General features: G+C 52.9%; 1 protein-coding gene across 1 annotated transcript in view; it reads right to left on the reverse strand.

Moving 5' to 3' along the window:
- Window positions 1–2,961: 2,961 nt before the first annotated feature.
- LARGE1 (LARGE xylosyl- and glucuronyltransferase 1) overlaps window positions 2,962–20,073 on the reverse strand; it is a 428,799-nt gene continuing 411,687 nt past the window's right edge. Inside the window, exons 12-15 of the mRNA XM_070410997.1 lie at window positions 16,751–17,029; window positions 8,939–9,085; window positions 7,267–7,462; window positions 2,962–4,490 (exon numbers count right to left, since the gene is read on the reverse strand). Coding sequence (XP_070267098.1) covers window positions 4,293–4,490; window positions 7,267–7,462; window positions 8,939–9,085; window positions 16,751–17,029 — 820 coding nt within the window. The 3' untranslated portion in view covers window positions 2,962–4,292. The remainder of the gene's footprint in view (window positions 4,491–7,266; window positions 7,463–8,938; window positions 9,086–16,750; window positions 17,030–20,073) is intronic.

The following is a 20,073-nucleotide window of genomic DNA, read 5'->3' on the forward strand; positions in this document are numbered from 1 at the left end:
ATGAGAAACCCTACATTTTTGTGGTGCCCCCATGATCTCCTTATCAGTTGTCACCAACCCTCCCTTGAAATTGGAGGGCACACACTAAGAACATTTATGTTAAATGAAGACAAAGACCAAGGCGGCTCTCTGAGATTAGATTCCATGGGTCTGAGACTTCTTAGAATGCATTTAGCAGATAACTGACATTTCATAAACTTCAATGGCATGACATTGGGAAATTAACCTGAGGATTAAAAAAGCAAGGAGGGGAAAAAAGATATAACCAGGACCTACATGAAGATATGACTGCACAAGCCCAGTAGCCAAGCTGATTTCAGTATCATCTGAGGAGACAACAGCATAGAGTGGAAAGATAGAGGTTTTTGAAGTCAGCCAGATTTGGGTTCAAATTCTGACACCGCCATGGACAACCTGTGTGATTTTGGGTGAGTCACATAATTTCTCCGAGGGCTGGTTCCATTCACTTAATAATAATAATAATGCCTTCTTTATATTAGAATGTTGTGGTGAGAACACGAGTGCCAACTACCTTGAAGCCTTGGTTCACTAAATGGTGGCTCCAATCACCTCCACCAATGGCGTGAAGATGCCACGTTAGAGAGTGGATTTTCATCACGTTTCTCCCACTGACAGAGCTCCCTAGTGGCCTGGTGATCACAAATGCAGCCTTAACTCAAAGACAGTGGAGTCTTTGAAAGGAACAGAATTAGAGTAGGGTCTGTCCTTTCACGATGCGGCACAAAGAAGCCATTAGTCAGCTCAGCACATATGTACTCTATGAACCAGCCCTACGCGCTCGGAGATCCCTGGAGGCAAATGCTGAGTTGAAGTCCAAGGGGGAGCTGAAAACAGTGTCTCTACCTGGGCCCTGTCATCTGGGAAGTAACCCGGAGCCTTGAGGGAATCAATTACTGCCCCCTAGAGTCGATCTCGCTGTCGAAATAGGATTAGAGATTGCCCAGGTCTATTTCATATGAATTTTCAGAAAGTCCAGGAGCAGAGCAAGATTTAGAGCAAACAGGAGAGGTTGCTGTCTAGACTGTGTGTGTAATTAGATGGATGTTGAAGGAAAAAGTCTGGAAATCTAAGACCCTTGCTATCCTTCTGTCTGCCGATATTTAACCCGTTTCTTTCTTAGTGGGGAAGGGAGGAACATTGCTTGCTTTGTGGCTTTGGATTCAAACAAATAGGCCTAAGTTTAAATTCTGGTTCTGCCACGTATGGACTATGTGAATTTGGGGAAGTTACTTAATTTCCCAGAACTCGCTTAATTTCCGCATCAATAAACAGTAATATCCACTTTGTTGTTTGGTTACAATGAGCTAATGCATGCAAAAGGTCCTTCCACACAGTGGTGTTACTCAATACATCTTAGCTCTGTTAGGTTCTGAATATTACAGAGAAACCTTTTCTTTCAGCTGAATGCCAAGATGGCATCGGCTATTTAAACACACACCAATGGAAAACACCAGTGTGACCCGTTCGTGTGCTTGTTCTCCCCTAGGGAACGGATAGGAAGGAATCGGCACCCACAGCCATTGCCTCTGTCCAAATGGCCGCAGCTCCCCACATGGGCTGGCCCTGAACGGCTGTTCCCAATGCAAGTTCTGGGAATTCACGCTGCTGGCTCTGCAGACCTCAGCCTCCACATGAAACCTGGGTATCAGCCAACATCCGAGCTCTGGCCTTAAGTGAGATCAACCTCCATGTGTCAGGCACCTGTCTTTGGGGAAATGAAATTTTCTCCTGTTGGTGTGTAGTGTCAGGCTCTGGCACTTGTAAACGCGGTGTCCATGAAGCTACACCATTCTTCAGTTTGTACCTATTGTCTCAAAGCAATTAGCACCTCCCTTCATCCTCGGAGGTAACCCAGTTTGGATGATGAATAATATGGTCACGACAAAACCCATAGGACTGCAGTGAGAGCGAGGTGTCTGGGTACGATTCAGGGGCCATGGCAAAAAAATGTACAACATAACAAGCTTTAAGGAATTAAAAATAGATTTGTAACATTGAGGAACCAGTGTTTAGCTCAAATAGCTGGTAGTCATTAATCCAAAAGCTGTATCAATACATCTGTTAACAGTGACCTTCTCTGAAAAGGAGAGAATGTGTGCCCGTGTGTGTATACACAAGGAAGAGAAGGCATTGGCGTGCTGGTCAATGTTTAACAACCAGCTCTCAGGTACTGGTGCCCTAATTGGTATAGTTACTCCTATGATGGCCAATATTGAGCTACAGATGTGATGTCACTTGAACATTGAAGAAAAGGGATGCACAGATTGAGTTCCTGTGAGCTGGTTCCCACACACCATTGGAGAAAGGGGGTTTACCATGTAATTTGAACACTTTTGGAATGTTTTACCTTTTACTCTACTCATGGATTAACTTTATAATGTACATACTGCATGTAGGTTATATGTAATATATGTAGATGATATGTGCACACACATAAACTTATTTACATTGGTTTCAGGATTAGCCCTAAGAGTTGTTTTCCTAGCCCGAACTGGTTTGGCTCAGTGGATAGAGTGTCGGCCTTCGGACTGAAGAGTTGTTTTCCTAATTTTTAAAAAATAAATCCGAGTGAAATATCCATCTGACCATATAACACGCCCACCGTCTCCTAAACCAGGTTGCTGTGGGTGTCCTAGGACCACCAGGTCGAAGCGGTGGGGGCTCACTTTCCCTCTGGTGCCCATGACTTACCTCGCTGCCCCCATCTGGTATCTAAAACATCTGTGTTCAGACAGAAACTAAGTGGGAAGTGGGAAAATGCTGTGAGCGTTAAGAAGCTAAAGTGAAATCTAACCTCAGGGAAGGAGGAAAAGGTTAAGGTTCAGATGACGAGAGAAATAAAACGGCAACAGGAAGTGGAAAGTTGCTGTTTCTCAAGTTTGCTGGCTACACTGAGTGTGTCTCCGCAGCTTCTTACAGGAGTGGGAGGGGGCGGGAGGAAACAGTCCATACTTCCGTTTATTGAATGCAGCGTTCGCTGGGCACATCGCAACTCAATACAAACCGCCCCGCAGGGGCGGGCATTGACTCTCATTCTCATCATTGTAAACACAACATTAATATTGAAGATTCAAGAAAATGGGTAAAAAGTCCAGTGTCTCCTCAATCTGTGTAGCAGTGAAGGTGCCTGCCTACCCTCTAGGCAGGTCCCACAGGAGCCTGAGGTCGTGACCTCGTCCCCACCGCAGTGAGGCGGGAACGAACACAGAGGAGCCCGCGTGCTCGTCTCCAACATCTCCGAATGGGCACGTGCATCTTCAGCACCAGCTCGCACGGATTACGGAAGTCCTTCCACGGGCCTGAGAGGCTCGCACCTTTCACGTGCACCGAACCAGTCCCTTCGAACCCCTTCCCCCAGGAATCAGTCGTTGCCCATAGAAAATGTGACCGCTTGTAAAACAGTTGGTTTTCCTATGTCCACCTTAGCCCCGGGATTCTGGGGTTGGGGGGAGGTCAAGGTCACGGGGGCCTCGGTGATGACCCTGGAGAAGGCTGCCCATGTTCAACCCCTGGCTGAATTCGCCTCCTCCCTGCTGGGCCACTGTGGATAGAGGGTGTGGGTTGAGGCAGCTGATCTTTCCGTCAGAGCCTTAAAAGGCCAGATTTTCTATCTTGGATCCCCATACCAAAACAAACCAACAAAATCCGCCTCACTCCCCCACCCCCAACAAAAACAAATCAAAACAAGAGTGACGTTGAGGACAAAGAACCAAACACCCCCGCCTCCAGGTCCCGCCTCGCACAGTGTCCCCATCGGGGTATTTCTTTCTTTGTTTTTAGATGGTTGGTTCCCATCATTGGCTTGCCCTCATCTTGGGTACTCAGCTAGATGGCAGGGCAAAGACGGAAGTTTGACGCATGAAAAGACCCCTTTGCCTTTATTTCCTGGGATGGCTGACGTCCAGCACCCTCACTTCCTTTTTCTTAAACAGCAACGAGAACGTTCCACAGACCTGCTTGGTTGTGTGGCTTTGTGGTAGGATAACCCCATGGCTCCCTCTCACCCCTGCGTGTCTCATTCGGGAAGAGACCCTGGGGACGCGCTTGTTTTCCCACCTTCTGGGAATGCTGGGTTGTGGGGCAGAGTGGGCCTGGACGGATCCTTGTCCCAGATCTCTGTGGTGTAGGCAGCCTTGCTGGGCCAAAGAGACAAATAAAAACAAACCAAAAAAAGCATTGCTTCATTGTGAGTTCCAAGGCTGGGCCCCACCCAGCAAGCGGCTCTCCCCCTGGCAGAATGTCTGTCTCTCCCTGGCGGTGGCTTCGTGGTGCTAGCTGTTGTTCTCGGCCGTGAGATATTTGAGGGCGGCAAAGCCATAGCGGCGGGACATGTCCTGCTGGAACTCTTCCTTCAGGGTTTTGAGACAGACGCGGTATTGCTTGTTGGACCGGAACTTGGTGATGTCGAAGCTGGGGGCGTGAGGCATGTGGATCATGTAGGCGTTGGGAAGCACGGTGAACTCGTATTCCTGGAAGGAGACAAGAGCAGCTTGAGCACCTGCAAGAACCCTGGGTAACGGGCGATGAATCCACCTGGATGACTGAATGACTAAGGGAATGAATGAAGTGAGGCAGGACATGAACAAGGAGGGCAGCACCACGGACAGCACCAACGCTGCGTTCAAAGTGCTTGGCTTCTCTGAGCCTTAGTTTTCTCAGCTATAAAGTGAAAGTGATCATGCCGACCTTGGAAGATGAGGAATGATGTTGACATAGTGCTGGGCAGAGTTCAGAGCCCATAAAAGGTGCTTGATAAATGCAAGCACGTGTCCGGGTAGCTACTCTGGAAAGAGAGATTATCCTGCTCAATGAAATGAGGTCCGTTTAGGTGACTTCTCACAGGACTTGATGTGTGATCTGATCCGATAGCCTCAACAGATCAGCACAAAGGAGGGGGCAGAGAAGGGACAAAGAAAAAGTTCCGTCTTGGTGGACAGAACTTCGTCAAGAATAAAACTCTCGCCTACACATCTTATTACAAGTCACACCCCCGTATGGCGTCCTCTATGTGACAGGATACAGATAGGAACTCAGACCCAAAGACAAAAATGTCTCTGAACAGCAAAACAGGTGACAAACATCTAGGACATGTCACTCAAAGGAGAACCCGGCACACCTTCACTCAGCATCTATGTACGCTGGTTTTGGACATAACGTCTAATAAATCTTGGCCATCTAGTTGCCCGGCCCAGGGCAGAATAAACTGGGAAAGGGAAAATCCAGATGGAGGAATTCTGATGGCAGCAAGAAATGACAGCTGATGGTGAGAAAGGAGAGAAAAGAGCCCTAGCTGGTTTGGCTTAGTGGATAGAGCGTTGGCCTGTGGATTGAAGGGTCCTGGGTTCGATTCTGGTCAAGGGCACATGCCCGGGTTGCAGGCTCGATCCCCAGTAGGGGGTGTGCAGGAGGCAGCCGATCAATGATTCTCTCATCACTGACGTTTCTCTCCCTCTCCTTGCCTCTCAGAAGTCAATAAAAAATACATTTAAAAAAAAAAAAAAAAAAAGGAGGGAAAAGAAAAGGTTTAGTTGCCTGAGACATTTCATGTGGAGACAAAGAGACCTACCAATCCACCTGCCCCTACAGGGGTGACTGGATTACCCGTCAGGTGTGTCCCCGTTATTTCATGAAATCGCTGGAAAGGACAAAATCATGTTTGGTGTGGCAAAGAGAAGAAAAGAAGCGAGGACTTTTCAAGGGTTCTGTCTAAATCACCTAAAACAAACGTAGCCCAGGTCTCAGTGCTGGAAAATAGGCTTTATTTGAGCCAGCCCCCTCCCCTCCACCCCCCCGCCCCCCGCCACACACACACACACACACACACACACGCTGCTGGCTGCGTGAATGCCACATTTCTTCTTCTCCAAGCAGAAGCCCAGGCAGACTACACACTTCTGTCTGGGAGCAGCGCTGGGCCCCTTCCAAGGATGATGGGACGTGTGGAGACTACAGGTCAGGCTTTCCGCTGTTAAGTATGGACACTGTTCTACAGCCTTCTGTCTCTACCAGGGGCTCTCAGACCCAGATGTTGATGGAAAACGCCTGGGACTGCTCCCAAACACATTGGACCTGCTGGAGAGCGCTCGGGGTGACTCTGGGGCAGCCGGCACCCAGCATCCATCCTTTCCCTTGAATTTGGGGTGCTCTTGTTGAGAAACACTTCCACTGTGCTCCATGAGGAGGCGCCTTGGAGAACAGCATACGGAGAGACAAAGGGTGGGGTGGAGGGGCTCAGGCATCCTCCTGACTTAACCAGATTAATTATGCTTTTGTTTGTTTAACAGGGGGTTGACTGATGGCAGTGTGTCTGGCCCACTATATTGTGTGTTTTTTAAAAAAATATGTTTTTATTGATTTTAGAGAGAGGGGAAAGGGAGTGGGAGAGTAAGAGAAACATCTGTGTGAGAAAGAACCATGGATCGGTTGCCTCCTATACATGCCCAACCGGGGATCCAACCGGCAACCTGGATATGTACCCTGACAGGGAATCAAACCAGTGACCTTTTGGTGAATGGGATGACGCTCAGCCACCTGGACCACACCGGCCAGGGCTTCACTGTGTGGTGTTTTTATAAATAAAGATTTATTGAACATGGCCATACACATTTCTTCAGATACTGTCTATGACTGAACGACAGGAGCAGACTTGAGACCCTAGGATCCACAAAGCCCCCCCCCGCCCCCCCCCCCCCCCCCCCAGCCAAATTGACTATCTGTTCCTTGGCAGAAAAATCGGCAGACCCTGGCTTGGTCTAACCTATTAGAAGCCTGCAGGAGACTGCTGCTGAAGTAGGTGCTCGGTATTGGCAGAATGGATGGAAGGGTTTCATGGGTAACTACAGCCTAAAAATATCACCCTTGGTTATGGGGCGGAATAATCAGCTGGATCTTAGCTGCACGCTGTGTGGCATTTATATGACTCACAGGCTGAGTGGGAAAGGTCATTGTTTGTCTTTATCACCGGATTGAGTGAGGAGGAGGGGGTGAGGCGGCTTGTCATGAGACACCCATATTTGCCCGGGTCTTGGCCTGGAGCCCAACTCTCATCCAAGGACAGAGAGGAATGGTTTGGGAATCAACAGCCCGAGGATTAGCACAGCCACATTCTCACTCCAGGTCCCTGAGCACATCTCCTTCCCTCTCAGGTCTCCGCTCTCTTATCTCCAAGGTCCCTCTCAGCTCGAAGACCGAGGCTCCCCCACTCCCCACCCCCGACTCTGGTCCACGCCATTCCACTCCTCTCACCTGTGCGTCCAGTTCCATGATGTGAGCCACCTTGTTCCAGCCAAAGCCCACAAACCTCCGGTCGTACTCGGGGCAGTCCCGTCTCACGACCACGTACGGCTCGAAATCGGCCTCCCACTCGACCCGGTAAGGCGTGGTGGCGGTCCGCCACTTGGCGAAGTTCGTGGGCGCGTGGCCTTTTGTCCACACGTGGTACCTGGGACACAGGGAGAAAAGCCGCTGAGTGGGAGGAAGGAAGCTGAGCTCTCCAGGGCTTCGACTGAGAGGAGGGAGCGGTGGATGCTGAGACAGTCCTTGCGGGGGCTGAACTGTGTCTCTGCCCCAGAAGATAGGCTCAGTGCCCACCCAGGACCTGTGGATGCGGCCTCTTTGGAAAGAGGGTCTCTGCAGATGTGATTACATTACGATGAGGCCACCCTGGGTCAGGGTGGTGTCCTTCTAAGAAAAGGTGAACTGACTACAGGGATCCACAAGGAAGGCGGCCGCAGGAAGACAAGGCAGGACTGAATCGAGGCACCCACATGTCAAGGAACAGCAAGGATGGCGTCAGCCACCATGAGCCAGACAGAGGCAGGGAAGGCTTTCTTCCAGCACCTTCCCTGGGAGCAGGAACCTGCCGACACCTGGATCGGGCACATCTGGCTTCCAGATCTGAGGGTAAATTTCCACTGTTTTGAGCCACCCAGTGTGTAGTATTTTGTTACGACAATCTTAGGAAACTGATCTACATCCTTTACTTGCAAGGAGACGCTCCCTGTGGAAGGGTAGATGAACTCCCGGGGGCTCTGTAGACTTGATAAGCCACGAACTGCGGGTTAGCCTCTCCCCAAGTTACTCCACGATGGAAGGCTGAGGGCTAAGGTGACCCTCGAGACATTACCTTTCTAAAATGTGCTCCCCCTCGAGGTAGATCCCGTGGATATAACACTCCTGTGATGGTGTTACAGCATGTGGCAAGAGGGATCTTTGTAGGTGTGATTAAGGTTACTAATCAGTTAACCTTGAATCAATTGAAAGGGAGGTTCCTGGGGTGAGCCAGCCCGAATCCTTTAGATCTGGCTCCAGAGAAAGCAAAGAACCATGTGTCAGCTGCCTCTGGCAGAGAACCAGCCGGGAAATGGGGACCTCAGTCCTACAATCTCAGGACACAGAATTCCGCCGACAACCAGGGAGCCAGCCTGGAGGAGGAGACCACGTGCAGCCTTGCCCACACCTGAGCCAGGTGGCACCTGAGCAGAGCATTCAGCTTTTCTGTGTCTGGACTTCTCACTCCTAGAGACGGTGCTACAATACATTTCTATTGTTTCAAGCTTTTAAGTGCGAGATGATTTGTTATTCAGCAATAGACATTGCACGGACCAACAATGGTGTAAGTTAGTACTTATTATGCACTCGCCAAAAAAGGATGAGGGAGGCAGCGCCTATGGTGCTGACAGGATAAAACCCACTTACCAGTTGGATGCATGAACACACAAACATCACCCACAAAGCAGGGGGCATGGGGAAGACAGAGCATATTCCAAGGACCCCGCCTGGGGCCCGTGGTGCTTTCTTTGGCCTTAATATGGTCCGAGGTGAGCCACAGACTTCTGGACCAACAGCGCTGGCGTGTGGGTCTCGGGAATCGAGGAGAGCTCTGGGCACCCCAGGGGCCGGCGTGGGGGCCACTCACCTGAAGGTGAAGAGAGTCCCCATGTCCAGCATCGACAGTAGCTCCGCCTTGGACTTGGGGAAGGAGAGCCGGTAGCGCAGCGTCTCGAACGCGGGGACGATCATCGCCTTCTTGGAATTGGCGAGGTCCAGCTGGATGACGGACTTCCTGCCAAGAGAGGGCGGGAGAGTCAGGGGCCCGGGGATGCCCAGCGATGGCCGTCCCCAGTGAGGGCGGGGAGGTGGTCGGCTCAGGGAGGTGCCGGAGAGAAAGCCCAAGTCAGCCTCTGGGTTCACATTTGGAGAAACCGAGGCCCAGGGAGGCCAGGCAGCTTGCCGATCCTCCCTGGAGTCCAGACGAGAACTGTGGTCTCTGAGCCGGGAAGCGGGGTCTCCCTGGAGACTGAATGGAGGGCAGGGCTGGGGACCCTCTCCCACTTCACGGCACATGGCCTATCAGAGCCAAGTAGGGTAGGCAGGTCTCCAAGGCTGCTCGGGGCTCGAGCCCAGCAGCTGGGTCCACTGGTCGGGCCACGCAGGAGCAGCTGGACACAAGCTGATGACACAATGACCAATGTGGGCATTTGAGTCCCATCTCTGTGACTCCTCAATCCCTCGCATCCTCCAGACCCTGAGCCTTTAATCTAGAGCGACCCTCCCCCTTGCAGCCTGCACCCAGGGCTACTGGTACCCACGTGCTGGAGGGTGGGAAGTTTCCATCCTCTCATCCACTCCTGGCCAAGCCTGGCCTGCTCTGCTCCTTCGAGACCCCTCCCCTCTCTCCTGGATGTTCTGCCAGTTCCCAGCTCTGTGGCTGTCACTTGGAAAGGGAGAAAGGTCTAGGGAGAGGGCCACAGGGCACGAGGCTTGTAATAAACACGGACAGAACCGGAGTCCTGGCTCTCGCTTTATGGCCAAGTAACTTAGCTTCTCACGACCTCAGGTTCCTTTTCCCCAAAACGGGGCGATCCCATCTCCCTCCTGGCACTGCTGTGGGGACTGAACATGGTCAACGTCACGTACGTACGGCCTGGCACACCTGGCGCATGGCAGACTGTGGTCACTGCTGTACTGCAGTGTAGCCACCAGTCCCTGGCTCTATCTCTCAGCATCTCTTTGGGCCATGACCGTGGTGCTTTATTCTGTCTTCCCGCTCAGACCACTGACCCCTGGGTCCCCAGGCCGGCATGGCTGCCTGCTTGTAATCTCTGACCACACAGTGGTTGATGCCTACCGTGGTTAACTGTATGTGTCAGCTGGGCTAGGCTATGGCGCCCAGCTGTTTGGTCAAACATTCGCCCAGACATTGCTGTGAGGTATTTTGTGGATGGAATTAAACTTACAATTAGTTGACTTAAAGCAATGGCCCTTACCCTTAATAGTGTGGGCGGGCCTCATTCAATCAGTTGCAGGCCTTAAGAGCAAAAACTGAGCTTTCCGTTTTGTCTCAAGATGGTAACATACGAATCCTGGTGAATTTCCAGCCTGTCCTATGGACTTCAGACCTGCCCATACTCAGAATTCATTAAAATTAATCTCTCTCTCTCCCTCTCTGAAGAATCTGTATTGATACACTACCCTGCTTCTTGTCCAAGTAGTCACAAACTCACTATAACAATTTTGGACTGAATACTCTTAAAAGAAACCTTCGGCATCTACTGAAGTAATTCAGAACCTGCTGGAATAATGGACAGCAGGGCAAATACAAGTGATTGGGAGCAGCCAGCATAGGTTCAAACGAAGCCCGTCCCTCTGTGACGACCGTGGACACCAGGCTCGACTTCTCCTGGCCACAGGTCCCTGGTCTGTGAAGGGGGTATGATATGATCTTGCTTATCTCTTGTCAATCAGGGCTGCTGGAAGATGAAATGACAATCCCTCGAGAGCCTGACACAGTACCTGGCTTAGAATAACTCATTAACAAGTGAGTCCCACCCCTTTCTCAGCTCAGCTTATTGGTGGTCCAGTTGCAAGAAAATGTGCCTCCATGTATGCATGTGTGTACCTGTATGCATGTGCCTGTCTGTGTGCACATGCGTGTGTGTGAGACTTAGGGAGGCTGTGAGGAGCCTCATTCCCCCAGCTGTCTCCCCACCCCCTAAACTGCCTCGCTTCAGCAGTATAGACGTAAGCGGGCTTTCACCCAGAGCCGGGGGAGGTCACCTGAACAAGGCCTCTGAGGACTCGGCCACCTCCTCGGGCAGAGGGGCAGGCGGCAGCGGAGGGAGGCGGAGCTGCTATCTGCTCTGCTGTGGGCGCCAGCCCAGCCGAGTCCTTTCTCAGACACATCCCTGAATGGAGGCCAGGGAACAGGTTTGCTCGGATTCCATTCCAGTTGCCAAGGAAGGAGTCCTGGTGGACAGGCCTCCAGGGGGTGTGGGGACATCAGCCAGGCCTTGCAAATGAGGGGGACAAGGCTGCCCACCAGAAACACACGCAGAACGGGTGAGGTTGGGGAGGGGCAGCCCAGCGGGGTCCTGCTCCGACCTCGATGGCGTGAGCACCTCCAGGCAGAGCCTGCCAGTCAGGAGGGCAGGAAGGAAAGAGACAGTGGCAAGAGCTCTGGGGTCATTACAGGAGAAAAGAGCCATAGTGCACGGTGCCACGCTCTGAGCCGGGACTCTATCCATTGCCTCTGTATTACCAACATCGCCCCATTCCATTACCCCGCTGCCCTGTGTTCACAGCCAGCGGCTGTGGCAGAGCTTCGGGGAGCCGCCCCTTTGTGGGTGCCGTGTGTTGTGCGGCCTCTGGTCCCAGGCAGCCAGAGCTCCTCAGTGAGGAAGGCGGCTCAGGGGGCCGACAGCCCAGAGTCATGTCCTCCTGGACACTCCCCAGCGGCACGCTGGGCAGGTGACCCCTCTGTGCCACGGTTCTCTCCAGGGCCGGGAACAGGGTTTGTGCCTGGACTGCGGGATTTGTGAGGATTAAATGGATTGTCTCACGGAGGGGCTGAGGCAGTGCTCTAACGCACAGAACACACTTGATAAAGACCGTCTGTGAAGACAACATGGCCGTCATGGGGAGGATGGAGACAGGCCCACCAGGCAGCTGGGTCGGTCCACAGGGCAAGCATGGGACCCTCTGGATAGACCCGGGTAAGCTAGGTGTCCACTTGGTGATGCTGTGCCTGTGGGCAGGGGACTTAGCTAAACCTCCTCATCTGTGAGTGAATTGTGAGGTTCAATGACCACATACTGTGAAAGTGCTTGCACAGTGCCTGGCACACAGTAAGTGTGCAATAAACATTGGGAGTTATGTACGGGAGGATGGAAACGCTGAACTAACCTAAGGAAATGCCACCTGCGATGGCAGGCAGCCAGCTGGCCATGCTCGGTGCCGCCCTGCTAGCCTTGCTCAGATTCCTGTGCTCATTCAACAAGGATTCACAGAGCCCCAGGCTGAGCCGGGGACAGGGGACGGGAGGGCGGTGAGGCGTCATCCCGGGAGCAGAGTAACACTGACTGTCGCTCCCGTACAGGTCGGAACTGAGACTCTGCCCAGCCTCTGCCCCTGGAAAGTCAGGGCACCGTCTGTGGAGCACAGCAGAGATGGTTAAGCTTGAGGCCCTGAACAAGGATGAGGGTTCTGCATGGTGAGTGCAAATGGCGAGAAGCCTGCCCTGTGCCCCTCGGAGGGCAGCGTGGGCTTTCCACCGGCGATCCCTTTGCTGTGCCGGATCATTCCTCAAACATGCCTGGGTACTTCCTGCCTTCATGCCTGTCCATGCTTCAAGCCGGAACCCCATCACCTGTCCTCGAGGCCTTCCCTGCCCACAGCCCATGACGCTGGGTCACCTGAGCCCCTGGATCCTTTCTCTGTGTCTGTACTGATGACAAGAATAGCAGCCCAGGGCTTCCAGCTGGAGCGCCCCCTAGAAGTGAACCCTGAGTGCAGGAACCCCCAGAGCCTAGAATAGAGCCGGCCATGCAGACACACCTGCGATGTATATTCCTGGAATGAAGAACGCCCAGGCCCGTGGTAGGTGCTCTCCAGGTGCTATTACACTTCCTCTCCCCAGGATCCCCAGAGGGAAGGAATGATATGATCCTCGTTTCACAGAGGGAGACAGTTAGAGAGGCGAGGGGCCCTGGTCAAGGTCAAGCAGGTGCTGAGTAAGGAGTCCGCAGCATGAAATGCAGGTCTGAGTGACTCAGCGCTGTTGCTGCCGGGCGCACAGTAAGTGCTTACTAAATATTTTCTTGAACGAACATGAGCATACAGTTTCTCATTTTGTAAGAAAGAAAATGGAGATGGTGATAAGGAGTGAGCCGGGCTGGGGGGGGGGGGGGGGGGGGGGCCTGGCAAAGATGTTCGATGCCGAGTGCTGTGAGAGGCCCAAGGACAGAAAACTCACTCCGATGAGCACCTGCTACACCCCCACAGAGGCTATTTCTCGCCCCTTTATTACTCCAGTAAACAGAGGGTTGGGGAGACGAAGCTGCCTCAAGTCACATGCTGGGTACCGGTGCCCAAACCTGAACTCAAAGGCAGGGCTGCCGCGGCCCTGCCAGATTCCATGCGACATTTCCGAAACCAAGACTAAGAGTGGCACGTCTTTCTCCAGAAGAAAAGGTGAAGGGGCAGGAGAGAGATTTTAGTGAAACTCTGTGGCCATGTCCCTGCATCTAACTGCCTTCATTATTTTCCAATGGATCTGTTTGTTTGTTTTTGTTGTAATATTAGCTGGTTGCCAAGCAACGGCTTAGGGAGCTATGATGCTGAACTTCTTTTGGTACCCAAGTAGGCTCCCCAAAAGGGTGAGGTAAGTGTTTGGGGGTTCAATGAGAGGGCTGCATATCAGCCTGCCCTGTATCCTGGGATTTCAGAGTGACCTGTCCCCTTCCATCGTGGGCAGCTGTCACAGAGGAGAGGCCAGCTGCCTCCTGGACACAAGTCTACCTCTCCGGGCCTCCGTCTGGTCACCTGTGATAACACTGACCTCATAAGAAGGTGTGAAGAATAGAGAGGGCGAAATACATACGAAGCAGCTGGCAGGGTTGCTGGCACATGATCAGGGCTCGATATATTGTAACTATCGTTTTAATATTAATATTTCCACGGTGATTGGGCAGAGCATCTTGTTGCAAACCCACACGGGGGAAGTCAGTCTCTAGGGGCGTCCCCTGGCCTCGCTGGGGTCCACGCCCTCCTCAGCTAACAGTATCCTCAACCTCATCCCAAACCAGCGCTCCCAGGCTTGTCACGAAGCACATCCACTTTCAGTGTTTGCATCAGAAACGAATCCATCCCACTCAATGGGAATCTTTTTCCTTAAACCAACGGCAAGTCAATACGTTTATCTTCCTCTGAGAAGGACACTGTGTGCTTCTGTGGGGCCTCCGATAGAATCACATTCCTTCCCGATTCTCAAAAGTCTGTTGCCAAGGAATTCTCTAGGTCAGAGGTCACACCCTGGTAGTCTGGAGTGGGGGTGGGAGGTGCCATTCAGCCTGGAGATAGGTTGGTCTCGCTCAACAAGATGCCTTTTTAAAGAATTAGTTGTCAACATTAAAAACGAAAACATGAAAACCCACAGTTCTAGCTCCTCTCAAAAACTATGAAGCCCTTGGCCCTGCTCTCCTCCCCTGCCCCCTGCCCCCTGGCCCCATCCCCCCGCCCCCTGACAGTAACTCCACAATGAAAGTGGAGAGACACCAGCTGTCTGAGAAGGGGCCCATGAAGACAGGAGTGGAGTTTTAGGAGCACTGGCAATATTTCAGAACCCCTGAGCCACACGCACCGTGACCCGGTGGCCACAGCCAGCGACAACGCCAGGCGACGCTGCGTGAAGTAAGTGTTACTTGGTGGGCACGCCGGGCGCATCGCATTGAGCACGGCCTCAATTACTGTTTAGCAATGTCTTTGATCAACACAACACAGGAAGGCAGCATACAAACACACAGCTCACGTGCGATGTCTTTCAAAACAGGATGCCATGAGGCAAAGGAATAAAATAGTGCTCGGACGGGGAGAGTAGAGAACGCAGGCTTTTAAGTTGGGCCCCCCTTCCCGTGGAGTCCCAGAGGGTGGAGGATGGGCTGTGGTTCTGAAGCCTCTCTCTTCTTAGTTCCCACCGTCTGGTCCTTTGGGAGCCCTGCCTGCCCCCTAGAGCTGTCCTCCTGCAAACTGCCCAGCAGCAGAATCCACAGAAACCAGGGGCTGCAGCTCTGTCTGGCCACACGGGGGCGCCCTCACTCCACACACTGGGATTCCAGGCCCAGCTGCAGGAGCACAGCCCCATTCCCAGTGTCCCCTGGAGTCAGGAGTTGGGGTTCACAGGGCTCTGGACCAGGGCGCATGCTCTTTGGGAAGATGCCGCCCGTCCTCCCGGAAGGAGGGTCATGCTGCCCCAAGGTCGCTCACGCTGCCATTCTTAATGGAGAGGCTGGAAGGGGGCTCCTCCTGCTCAAGGGGAGGGGCTGAAGCTCTGAACCCCAAGACAGCTCTGGAAGCAAACCCGCTGCAGAATGGGCGGAGAACACGCTGCCTTCTAGAGAGCAGGGCAGGAGGGCCCCCGCATCACCCACACACCAGCCTCACTGCAAACGGTTTCAACTCTTTTGGAAGCTCTTTTAAGAGTGACAGAGACAGGAAGGCAGAGAGACTGAGAGATACAGAGAGAGACAGACAGACAGACAGACAGACACTCACATACACACATAGAGGAAGGGAGGGTGAGAGCTCAGCTCTGGCTGCACCTGGGACGGCCAGGGACCCCAGTGTGCCAGACAGGAACCGACACAGAGCAGCCTGCAGACCTGGAGGCCAATGGATGCAGGTTCAAGTCCTAGAGCCGCTGTGTGGACTTGGGTGGATGACTAGCTTCCCCGAGCCTCACTGTTCCAGTGGTAAAGGGCGGGTGTGGGTGTGTGTGTGTGTGTGTGTGTGTGTGTGTCTCGCCACGCCTGCCTTTTGGACTTGAGGTGTGGATCCAGCGGGTAATTAATACGTGCAAACACCTCTCATGGAGCCTGGGCCCAGGCAGGCACTCACTCGGAAGTGGAGATAATTCCCAGGCAAGCACTCACTTGGTAGAGGAGATAATTCACGTTAACAAATGACAGTGATAAAGGACTCAAATGTTTGACCATCTACACCTTGTGAGCTTAGCTTTCTCATGGGGGGACTTCAGGGCTGAATGGATTCTACAGTCCCTTCAGTTCAGATTGCTATTCCTAATAAATGTCGCTCCCCACACGGCCATCTACGCCTTTCACGAGCTCAGTCTCTCCAGCCCCGGATGCCTGACCTCCACCCCCCCCCTCCCCCACTCCATGCGGGGGGGAGGCAGGAGGTGAGTGAGCTCAGTGCCCGGAGTCAGATGACTCCTCCCCCCACCCCCCTTAGCGCTGAGCCCCGGCCCCTGCATTGCCTGGTGTGGAACCCCGATCGAACAGCCTCCGTCTCACCCCCCGCAGTCTCCCATTGGGAAGATGAAGATAATGATAGTCAGAACCCATGGCAGGCACCGAAGGGGGAGGGGACGAAACCCTGAGTGTCACTCACTCAGAACAGTGCCTGCCTCTCAGCAAGGACCCCACTAGGGGTTAGCCACCAGCATCACTTTGATTTGTTCCACAGACGAGGCCGTGACCTTTCTAGAATGATTGGATGAAGGAAGTCTGACCCCTAACCCGGGCGAGGAATGGGGTTTTCACAGGAGCTAAAAATAGAACGTTAAACTGGGGGGCAACAGAGATGCTTTCGAGACCACGCTCTGCCCCTAACATTTCAGGAGGCAAACTGGGCTTCCTCCCAATCTGTTCACCAGGAAAAAGGAGACCCGGGGGCAGCCCAGGGGTCGGTGTGGTCCTGGCAGACGGGCCCTCACCTGAGGTACTCATAGAGCCCGTACATGGGCAGGAAGTCGATGTCGGACAGGAACATGTAGGGCGTGCCCACGTGCTTCATGGCGACGTTGCGCAGCAGGTTCACGGGGTAGAACTGGCCCTCCTTGTACACGATGTGGTAGGCCACGTTGTGACGGCTCATGAGCACCTCGGAGCCCTGCGCGTAGCGGAGGAACTGCTGGGCCTCGGCGTCCGACAGGTAGAGGGCCAGGCTGATGGGCCCCTCCCAGTGCTTGCAGATGGCCTCCAGCATCTGGAGCCTGTGAGAGACAGGAAGGTGAGCCACGGGGACCCGGCCCCATCCACCCTCCAGGGGGCCTCTGCCTCCCCCACGGGCACTTGGTCAACCAGCCCGAGCCCAAATCACGGTGTAACAGGGGGCAAATCACCAAACCTCAGCTCCTTTATCGACCAGAGGGGCATAAAACCACTCGCCTGGCTGGCTCTGGTTTTTGTCTGCTTCTAACCGAGTGAGTGACACTGAGAAAGTCACATCCCAAAATATGCCTTTTCTTTTCAACAGGGTGGTGAAGATGATGTTAAATGATTTAAGGACTCCCTCCCAGCTCAAAACTGCTATCCCTCTCCTCCTCTCTCAGGAAAGATACAGAGCTCTGCTGAGCCCCTGAGGCAGTGACCAGCCACAGAAGACGGAGCCAAACCTAGGCCATGAGTTACAAGGAGCGTTAAAACAAGCAGTAAACGCAAGAGTTATAATAACTGCAATTATCTGACTCATTGCCATGCCCCAGACACTCTCCAGAATTCTCCCAACAGCTCTGTGCACCTTCTCCCCCTTCTTCTGATGAAGGAACGGAGGCTCCAGAGGTCCAGTTGATACCACGGTAACTAGCTAGTTATTAATAACAGAAAAGGAGCAGAGGGAGGCCAGACATTGTAGCACGGCCATTTGGGCAGCTTCACCAGGAAGATGCAATTTCACACTCCCCGGGGAACACCGGCTCATTCCCCACAGATCACAGTGAAGCTGGGGTGACATAGAAAAGGTGCCTGTCAGTCACACCTGAGAACAGAAATCATTGGCTGGAAGGGGAGGGGCTAATGCAAGTCTGGGAAAGCTCGGGAGCACATAATCCCCTATGCAAAGGAACTTTCTCGCTCTTGGCTCTCTGGTTCCTTTGGCTTTGCTGTGGTTTCCTTGCACTTGCCGTGTTCCCTCCATCACCATGTGGCCATGGGGACACCACATGCAATGGACTAATGGGCTGCAGCAGGAACACAAACAGTCAGGCTGATGCTGGACTGGACACTGCTCCAACATGGAGCGGAAGTTCTGGACACTGACTGACCTTAGCGCCACTGAAACCACAGATACACTCCTTCCACGGCGGGACGAGGGGGAACTCGGGTGCAATTCCACAGAAATAAAGCTTTCTACAATATCTCATCCTCCCGTGGGGGCCTCCTGAAATTCTTATTCCAGCGGCACCCCAAGAACCCCACTCCACCAATAACAAAGTCAACTTTGATTCTTGGGCTTGGAGCAGACATGTGTAGACAGGTACAGGGACAGGGCCTTGGGGACGGTGAGAAGAAAATAATACTGGGTGTTTGGTAAAGTGAATGGAAAGCCACGTGAATGGGGGGGGACAAAAGTGTGCCTGGTTCAGTGGATAGAGCATCAGCCTGTGGACTGAAGGGTCCTGGGTTCGATTCTGGTTAAGGGCACATGCCCAGGTTTTGGGCTTGATCCCCAGTAGGGGGCATGCAGGAGGCAGCCGATCCATGATTCTCTCTCATCATTGATGTTTCTATCTCCCTTTCCCTTCTGCTCTGAAATCAATCCTATATAATAAAAGCCTAATATGCAAATTGACCAAACAGCAGAATGACCAGTCGCTATGATGTGCACTGACCACCAAGGGGCAGACATTCAACTCAGGCGCTGTCCCCTGGTGGTCAGTGAACTTCCACAGGGGGAGCACTGCTCAGCCAGAAGCCGGGCTCATGGCTGGCAAGCACAGCAGTAGTGGTGGGAGCCTTTCCTGCCTCCGCGGCAGTGCTAAGAAGCAGCGAGCCGAGTGGTAAGGAGTGAGCAGTATGGAGCGAGGGGTCCCGGACTGCGAGAGAGATGTCTGACTGCTGGCTTAGGCCTGCTCCCCTAAGCAAGCAGGCGGACATCCCCAGAGGGGTCCCAGACTGCGAAAGGGTGCAGGCCAAGCTGAGGGATCCCCTGCTCCTCCAGTGCACAAATTTCGTGCACTGGGCCCCTAGTAAAACTATATTTTTTTTAAAAATGTGCCTGGGGGGATGCCTTCCTTCTTTACTTTTCAGAGCTCTTATTGTGCCAGGGCCACAGCCATTTGCAAGGCTCCCCGAGAGGCACCAGCCAAGGAGAACTGGGGAAGAACAGAGCCCAGAGAGAGAGCTCTGTGAAAACGAAGAGAAATCTATAAAGATAGTTTTTTGTGTTTTTTTTTTTTTTTTTTTTTCAAGGCAGCAGAAGTGCCTGCTACACAAAATCCATGGTTAGGAAAAAGCAAAACCTATTCTACTTTTTTTCCCTACCCAGCAAGAGGCACCTAATCAGCGGTCTCCCGGTCAGAATGCCCACTTCAGTTGGACAATTACCAGGAAATAGATTCCATGCATTTGCATTTCTATGCTTCTAAACAAAAGAAAGCAGGCACCCCTATCCTGTGTCCTCTCTCATTCTGTGGGATTTGCTTCCGTTTGCTCTTTGGAGGATTAAGATATTCACAGGGTAAGATGCCCTCTGTTTCTCATACGTTGTGACACTTGCTAATCGAATTGGCCGGAGCTGGGTATGGGAGGCATGACATTCTCCATGAAGCCTGATCTCCAACACATGCATGCGGCCTCCACTGCACTCTGCCAATCTGGGGGTTTGCATGACCCCACCTGCACCCCAGTGTCATCTTCTGCAAAAGGGAGGACTCTGCACATCCTTTGAAATTTGGGGAGTCAAGGGCAAGGGTCACTTCTAACCTGAGGACAGCAGAGCTGCTGGAGGGAGGCGGAGGTGGGAGGCACGCCTGGGTGTGAAGAGGCCCGCCAGCTTCTGCAGTGGATTCGCCCACTGGCTCGGTTTTTGACTCTGTGTCTGGGTTTTCCACGCGAGGAAGCCCGGCCAGGAGCAGCTCACTCTGGCTGGTACTGAAGAATTACCTCGTGCTCTCCAACTGGTGCTTTTCATCTGTCAGCTGCTTAGGATCACGTGGGAGGAGGCTTCTTACAGCACATCCCCGGGCCCCCAGAATCTGTATTTCCAACAAGCTCCCATGTGATGCTGTGTGGCCAGCCCTTTGGAGCCACACAGCTC

This window comes from Myotis yumanensis, unplaced genomic scaffold (assembly GCF_028538775.1).
Source record: "Myotis yumanensis isolate MYYU_CA2020_CCGP unplaced genomic scaffold, mMyoYum1.0.hap1 SCAF_3, whole genome shotgun sequence".
Taxonomy (NCBI): domain Eukaryota; kingdom Metazoa; phylum Chordata; class Mammalia; order Chiroptera; family Vespertilionidae; genus Myotis; species Myotis yumanensis.